This window comes from Macrosteles quadrilineatus, unplaced genomic scaffold, assembly GCF_028750875.1.
Source record: "Macrosteles quadrilineatus isolate MER2022 unplaced genomic scaffold, UCM_ALF_1.0 Scaffold_4__1_contigs__length_99947679, whole genome shotgun sequence".
Taxonomy (NCBI): domain Eukaryota; kingdom Metazoa; phylum Arthropoda; class Insecta; order Hemiptera; family Cicadellidae; genus Macrosteles; species Macrosteles quadrilineatus.
The window spans coordinates 24,065,657-24,074,215 of NW_026542597.1; the positions used below are offsets into that span (position 1 = coordinate 24,065,657).

The window sequence follows — 8,559 nt, forward strand, 5'->3', positions numbered from 1 at the left end:
AAGGATAATATCTTTGTAGGCCAAAGGAGGAAATCTTTGAACCTTAGAAGTGTAAGTCCATTTTAAACCCTAAAGTAAATTAAAAGTTTTTTGTTCGGTCATTAAGATTCAAACCCCTTTTAATTCAAGGACATGGGGACAATAAAGACTACTACTCAATAATAATGGACAGTTTGGCAGTCCTATTAGTTTATATTTTCTAGTATTATCCTTGTTCTAACATGAGCAGATGATACCCAAAACCACACAACTAAAAGGTATAACTATTGGCTAACAGGACGAATCAAATTTCAATAAAAAATTTCAAACACTTTCGAACCAACTCGACTCATACTAAATATTTTTCTATATTGAAAACCTGACTTATAAAAATACTATACAAAAACTGAAAACACTTACAGTAATTCTCATGAACCACATTCAAGAGTACAAAGTGTCTCATCCTCCAGACAAATTAAACATTAAACATAATTAGTTTCATCACAATGACACCTGCAGTGACTATAATCTCAGACGTTCCTTTGACATGCAAACCACATACGAAGGCTTAATTAAAACCGGAAAGCAGTTTAATTAAAACACCACCCATACAGCGCAACAGGAGCCAACAGATGAAATGTTCTGAAACAATTTGGCCGTCAGAACTACAAGTGTCGGAGTTCGTTAGCACTCTGTAATACTAATGACATCGTGGGTGTCTTAGGTTTAACACGTGTGTGTGTTTGTGTGTGTGCGTGTGTGTTGCATTGCTCCTATAAACGTTGAATGTCTCAAATAAGTCACGTCTGAACTTGTTAACTGTGATCTTTGCCGCAGCTGGCCTTTTCAAACGGAACCTCTCAAAAAAGAACTTCTCTTCTTTCAAAGACGTCTGAATGATTCGTCATTGGACTGGAGATTTATTTATTTGGGTTTGGTTTAAATAATTGTACGAGTCTTTGTAAAACGAAGCATTTAGAGGTAAGTATACAAGAAATTGGCAGTAAATAACTCCACGTATTACGTACCTTGAGATTTTCTTGATGACTATAGCCTAATAAACTAACCAAATTTAAGAGAAGAAGCACGATTAACCAAACCATTCCTATAAAAGTAAATACATGAATAGATTAATGGATTTCCAAGAATAGTGGTAAAATATTCACAAAATTTCAAGTGAGTATTATAAAACTAGGTTTAAGACAAATGTAGGTTTGGTACCTTGTAACCAAACTGACTTCAGGCCACGGCCGCCTTTATCTCCAGGCCGCGGCCTGGTAGAATTGGCAACGTCGCAAGTAGGGTTGTTTAGTGTCAGACATCTCATAAGATAACATTGCAGACAGGTGACATCAGCTCATTAACTCCACACTTTATTGATTTAAGTTTAAATTTATGAACATAAATGTATCACAATATTGAAAATGAAACATACAAAATTTAAAACCAAAACAATATGAATTAAAAATCTAATATCTGCATATATAAAGCGGAGTCAATATAATCATAGTCCAGTAACCAAGATTTCGTAAATACACAATTCCAAACAAAACAGCTGTTACAACCCTACTAGAGACGTTGCCACTTTCAATGTCGCGGCCTGGAGCTAAAGGCGACCGTAGTTCAGGCAGACTTATGAAATGGTTGACTGCTTTCATCAGGGACCTTCTTCGCAAATCAATAATTAAGCTTAACCACTTAATAAATATGAGTAGTTTTGTTACTCACGTTGACACAATATTCACGAAGTCGTCGACTTTCTACACATGCAAAATGCTGCGAGTGTTATAGCTTCTGAAACAAGAGATTATTTTACAAGTACTTATTCGTTACTAAATAAAGTGATAATGACTTTACCAGTGAACACTCAGTCACTCAAACGAAATAATTTGTCCGGAACCCTTCCGTTGTCAAAAACAGATGTGGGGTGGAGTAAGGAGTCGGGGACAGACGAGGCTGTGTTACCATTTGTGACATTACAAATTATATTTAAGAAAATGTTCTAGTTAATCGTATATGATATATTTCAACAACTCGTGAGAATTATAACACGTTACTCTCTTAACCCATGTGAAAAAGTACTACGGAAAATACCTATTTTAAATACCAGCTAATATAAAAGTTGTCATCACTCCGAAATGAAAGTAGTTATTTTCTATAACGGCTTATATTAAAGAAACCAGTTGTTTAGCTAATGTAAACAAATTAAATTGTTTCCCAAGCTCTATGTTTATGATCCATACCGATTATGTTCTAATATTCGTTCTGTTCTAAGATACGTGATATTTAATGTTATAGTTTAAATCAGCTGTTATAAAAAATATGAATCATGCCATATATATCGAAATCACGCCGTGATAAGTATCCTTTAAAATTGTTCCAAAATACTTGCTACACTGGTTAACATTTCACGGCTTCTCCTCTTACGTGATTTTTTGTTTCTGTGTTCAGCTTAGCATCTCACATAAAACTTGAATGGGTACCGTACTTGTATAGTCTGAAAGATGGAATCTGTCTCCTGGCCTTTCGTATACTTGGGACTGTCCCGAGCCTTAAACTATTTACCAGTTTCCATGGAGACGGGGTAGTAGACATGTTCCAACATACATACCATAGTACGTACAATTATATTGTTGTTACTATAAGCGAGGGGCTTTGGTGCCCAAGGTCCCGGGTTTCATTGCCTGCCTATCACCAATGGATGTTATCAATGTGATAAGGCAATGACCCTCTAGGACTTGCCTGAAGTAATGTGTATAACAGTTTCGAGCTAAAACCATCGTGTTGTAGTATAGAGATCGATGGCTAGAACTAGTGCCAAGGATGTGAAGGTAAGGCATTAAAACAACTTTCACAATGAAAGATTGCATTGAGCTAGTGAATAATGGGTTCATAAGAGATAATTGTTGACTTTGCAGTTGTCAAGTATATACAGTATATCTGGGAAAATATACAAACTATACAGTATTTCTGTAAAGAGCCAAACAAAGTACTATCCAAAGATGACAAATTATCGCAGATACGAAACAGTTCCACGTCCTTTTGCAAACGGACTCGTTATCAGCCAACGGTCTCAACTGACAAGATTTCGATGAACATGTTTTTGCACGATTAAATGTTTTCCAATATATTTTGGATTTTTGAATTAATTCTGTGTTGTCGTTCAAATACTGTATTTAGATTTTTTTTCATCCATTGCGTGGTATAAGATTTATTTTTCGCAGATGTCGATTTACGTAGTTGACGATAAAGATTTTAAAAAAGTATTCGTGTTACCTTAATATGTGTTACCTACTGTCAGTATTTAAAGATGAATTCTAATACTTGAAAACAGGAATTTTGTAGATATTTCATTACAAAACTATGATGAATCCATTGAAGTAAATGATAGGTTATTAGATCTCTTGTGTGAACTCAGGTGTTCGACTACGGAGTGTTTAGCGTAATCATCAACATATTGTGCCATACTTTCTATTCAGTTTGTGTACTAGGTGGTCTACAGCTTTGTCATACAGTAGGTATGGAATTTTTATTTGTTTTCTATCCATATGTCTATGTTATTGTTCAATGCACAAATAATGTTTCCCATTTATAAGAGTTAGAAAAAGCCACCGACCTCAGATCTAGAGGCTTTTTAAATTGACAAAATTGGTTTGATCGTAAAATTATTGGATTTAAAATGCATATATAAGCTTAAAAGCGTACGGAAGAAAAAGGTGGCCACGTAACCTTTGTTTACAAGATGATTTTCCCCATTAAAACTGCCAGAATTTTTCTTTATGCGCGTAATTCTGAATTATATTCCGTTTTAATTGACTGCTTGATTCCCGTATGTAGGATGATGAACCAGCAGCTCGTTTTTCATATGTTTGGACGATTGAACAAATAATGAGTATATAACCTAACAACTAAAAATCATCATTTACGTAGCTACCCCACCAACCTAATATTTTCGTTCCTCTTTTTATCATAAAAACAGAATGTAGGCCTATTGCGTGTTATAGTTATGTCTGCGTAAAAATGTAATTTAAAGGTTCTAACCACTTAAAGATTGACTACCGAAAGAAAGCTCATTTGAAATATAACAGTTTTACATCGTACAACTGGAGTGATCTCTCCAATGTGCACAAATATACCTTGTAATGTTCAATAGACAGGTCGCTGGTTCGATTACAAGCTAGGACGTTACTGGACCCTGATTCCATTTATCATTGGGCAATCAATTAATGATGCTTTCTAAAATCGGTCGACGTTAGATAGTAACAAGATAAGGTTTGACCATTCCATTAAGTTAACAAAAGTTAATAAAAGGGTACTGGAATATATGTAGGCCTAATGCAAAAGGTAGACGTTTGCAACTTCACATTAAAGTCAGCTATGGACCACGGTATTATAACCTTATAGTTAACATTTATTGGTGGTTGGATGGATTTGTACTCATACCTCCAAAACAAAAGCCTCATTCTGCTACCACTATATCATCCGTACCATCGATGTAATGCCATTTCGAAACATGGTTTACAGGAACAAATATTCTATAAGAACTAAATAAAAGTATTTTCAGGTATTTTCGCCATATAAGAATGTACAGTTCCACTCAATTAGTGGTGTCTGTCATCATTTTAACAGCACTAACCTCAGGAGGAAATTGCCAAACTGCAAACAAATGCAAACTTGAATTTCTGAAGAAAATTAATGACAATGTTTGGAAACAAATCGGCATTCCAACGGACATTTTGAAAACAGTAAGTTAACTATTTTTCAAACTATACTTACAAAAGAGTAGGTGGATCCAATAATACTTACAATAAAGAAGGTAGATCCAACTATACTTACAAAAGAGTAGGTGGATCCAACTATACTTACAAAAGATTAGGTGGATTCCACTATACTTACAAAAGAGTAGGTGGGTCCAACTATACTTACAAAAGAGTGAGTGGATCCAACTATACTTACAAAAGAGTTGGTGGATTCAACTTTACTCACAAAAGAGTAGGTGGATCCAACTTAACTTACAAAAGAGTGAGTGGATCCAAATATACTTACAAAAGAGTAGGTGGATCTAACTATACTTACAAAAGAGTGAGTGGGTCCAACTATACTTACAAAAGAGTAGGTGGATCTAACTATACTTACAAAAGAGTAGGTGGATCCAACTATACTTACAAAAGAGTAGGTGGATCCATCTATACTTACAAAAGAGTAGGTGGACCCAACTATACTTACAAAAGAGTAGGTATATCCAATAATACTTACAAAAAAGTAGGTAGATCCAACTATACTTACAAAAGAGTAGGTGGATCCTACTATACTTACAAAAGAGTAGGTGGATCCGTTATTGTTAAAATTTGGTTACAGTATAACAAAGACGTGAAGATGATAAATTCAAGTTGCTATGTACTAAAACTCTTTAAGTGATATTGTATAAAATATTTTCTATATCATTCTACAGAATGATAGCATAGATAACAAGCTAGTATAAAATATATCTATGTTAGTATCCTCTGTCATATAGTTCAATCACTCGTAACAATTGTAATATTGCTTTTGTTTGATCTTAAGCTTGATCCAAGGAAAAAAATGTTCCTTTATTGCATTTTTTATACAATTTAATGTGGTACTTGGATAAAGATCGACGGTTCTGTACCTTTTGTTTGATGTATTACACATACTTATTTTTGTTTACAGGTCGAATTACCCTATTTAAAATTTATGACTCTATGAATTCAGATAAAATGTTATTAATTATTATGTTTATTATTATTTGTATTAAGTTAAATACTGATACAGCAATATTACAACACAGATAAAAAATAAGGCTAAAAACATTCTTTTAGATAAATTAAAGAGGTTACTTTATCAGCTCTTAGCTGCTATGCGAAATCTTACTGTAATATCTGTAAACATTGGCTGATAAAAATTAACTGTGCTTCTAGGTTGCTCTACATGTATAGTTTTGATCAACTTACCATAGGAATTTGCATAAGTACGAGAGAATACCCTTTTGAAAATATCTTTAAACATTTACTTAAATTATTATTGGACTATTATTATAGTATTGAGGCATTTACCCATGCTGAATTTGAAAGGTAGATTGTTCCGTTAAGAAAAGATTTCGTGATTAATATTTTGCTTTAGTCCAGTCATATACAGTAGAGAAGCATATATGCCCTCCTGAAATACACCAGATTGGTATTTATTCATGTTGTTTTAAGTTTGCTTTTTAAATATTTTCAGAAGGATCAAATTATTTTGTACTTTTGTTACTATTGGGTTTTTTTTTACTTTAAATTATAATTGTATTATGACATGTTAACAAAACGTATTGACAAAATTCTTAAAAAGTAATACAGAATTAGAATTTGAATTCAATCAACTCAATTCCTGACGAAAAATGCCAAGATATCATTTGCTTTTTAAAGGCAAGTCAAGTTTTTAACCACATCATGTCATATGAAAGAAAGAAAATTTTTACCAGGCGTCTGAAGCTGGCAAGGAGTACATAGTAAGGACCACAGAAGGTTACTACCCTGCAGACGTGAAATGTGCTTACACTGTGTTTGGGGATGAGGGTAAAACTGTACAGCTGATCACAATCTCTGGGACTAAATCGTAAGTTGACTTTTCGTCTTGTCTTTTTAGAAGTCTCTAATGTGCTAAATAATTAATCAATTGGATAAAGATTTATCAGCATACCTGTTGTGGGTCTTGTTGTTTGCAAAATGTTAATCCTTTCTCGCAAAAATACTTGCACACAACCAAATTTAGGCATTCATGCAATATGGAATATGGTTAACAGTGTCAAAATAAATTGTGTTGAAATTAACAGTTTATGGTTTGAACTCGATCACTTTGTGTAGTTGTTTTATCGAGAATTGTTTTGTTATGCCGAATTATTTTAGTAGACGTTATTTTATATTAATTTAGGAACCTAAAGAGACTTTTCGTGAAGATATGAAACCTTATGGAATTGAAAATCGCCTTAAATTGATCAGAGATCACACTGTCACCACTTTTGTGACTATAATGTAGCCGATTTTGTTTCAGTTTTTGATTTTTGTTTGTCATGTTGGCAAAAATATTAAAAAAAAGTTTATACTATTGTTTCTGTTAATGGGTTAAACTGATTTATAAGTATAGATAAAGAAATATACAACAGAATTAGAACAATTTAAAATATATTTACATTTAACTGTAAGAGCACACGTTATGATATATATTTTATAACCTTTTAATCGCAAGTTTCTCTTCTTTTGTTAGAAGCCATCCGGAAAAAGACCCTTTGGAAGAACACGATGGGGTAGTCGAGGAAGAAGGTGCGTTTTAACATTGTAAAATTAGTTTAGTTTAATTTTCTTATTAACTTCCAGCCTATAGATGGATAATTCAATACACCATTAAATGATTACATAATAAAATGCTACTTTTAGCTCTAGCTAATTGCTATTTTGTTTGAGAATAGCTACTGATTCTTGACTGGCAAAACCTACAAGTAATCTAAAAGTGCTTTTGGAAAAATTTGAAATTATTTTTCGTTGGAATGCTAGTACAGTATACATATAAATTAGCAGACAATGTCAAAATGGAATTGAATAATTTTCTCCTAAAAATTTATTCCAACGCAAATTTATTATTTTGCGACTTTTCGGTTTCAGATACTCATATCAAGAGAGTTCACATCTACAGCAAAGAAGGCGTTGTCGTTTGGTACAAGTGTTTAGATGAAGGTAAGTAAACCTGTTTCCTAATCTAAACAAAATTGCTGAATTTGTAAAATAAAATTTAATTGAAACAATGTAGTCTACATTAAGTTTTAATTCAGCCGCCATTAAAACCTACTAGCAATTATAATGTTAATTTTTATTATTTTTTAAACGTAATAACATTGACTTTTAGACAAAGCTAAACTAGTAGTCAGAGAGCGGAACTTCTGTTTTAAGGCTCTCAAATTTTACTAGTCACCATTATATGTATCGACCAGAATATCGATAAGCAGTGGTTGGGGACCCACCTTGAAATAAAGTCCCATGTAAAAAAGGCAACTGCCATCTCGTATGAGGTGAACCTTTCGGTATTGAAAACTTCCTTTGCCAAAAGCATTTTGATAATTTTCCTTCCTCTCTAAAATCATCTTATGTAATTTCATCTCGGTTTATGCAATAATTTTCTTTCTGTTTCAGGCGATGATGGTCCCATAGAAGTGGCTATGAAAGTGAAGGAAAATTCTTTCGACCCTGACAAGGTGACACAAGTCAAAGCCTTGATACTGAATGAACTTGGAGTAGATTTGAAACAAGATTACAACCATGATTGTGCTGTTGACGGGGGAAATGGCAACCTGTAGATGTTTCTAAAAATGATTTTTATAGTAACTCTGTAGTTTTCCATAAATCCATAACTTCTATACCTCCAAGAGTTCATATTGATTGAAAGGTTATGAAATTAGGTGAAGCATTAGGGTCTTAATTCGGTTATAACATTTATGATTCATATGATTCATTCATGCTTTATAATTTATAATGTCTATTTGTTGTTTAAGAGGTGGATGAGTTTATTTAGCCTAATATAAATCATATTTGG

At 33.1% G+C, this 8,559-nt stretch overlaps 1 protein-coding gene across 2 annotated transcripts; it reads left to right on the forward strand.

Moving 5' to 3' along the window:
• Positions 1-3,400: 3,400 nt before the first annotated feature.
• On the forward strand, positions 3,401-8,351 carry LOC128993529 (uncharacterized). 2 transcript variants are annotated; one of them, XM_054417497.1, is made up of 6 exons: positions 3,401-3,493; positions 4,544-4,724; positions 6,458-6,591; positions 7,240-7,295; positions 7,635-7,706; positions 8,160-8,351. In XM_054417497.1, the coding sequence occupies exons 2-6, from the start codon at positions 4,563-4,565 to the stop codon at positions 8,321-8,323; spliced, it is 588 nt and encodes a 195-aa protein (XP_054273472.1). In that variant the 5' UTR covers positions 3,401-3,493; positions 4,544-4,562; the 3' UTR covers positions 8,324-8,351. The 2 variants fall into 2 exon arrangements, with proteins under 2 accessions (XP_054273472.1, XP_054273471.1); XM_054417496.1 differs by having other exon boundaries at positions 3,428-3,497.
• The last annotated feature ends 208 nt before the right edge of the window (positions 8,352-8,559 follow it).

Excerpts from the sequence above, each read along its gene's own strand:
- LOC128993529 (XM_054417497.1), top strand. The coding sequence starts at position 4,563 with ATGTACAGTTCCACTCAATTAGTGGTGTCTGTCATCATTTTAACAGCA. Across the intron at positions 6,592-7,239 it reads ACAATCTCTGGGACTAAATC|AAGCCATCCGGAAAAAGACC; the intron begins GTAAGTTGACTT and ends TTCTTTTGTTAG. Across the intron at positions 7,296-7,634 it reads TGGGGTAGTCGAGGAAGAAG|ATACTCATATCAAGAGAGTT; the intron begins GTGCGTTTTAAC and ends TTTCGGTTTCAG.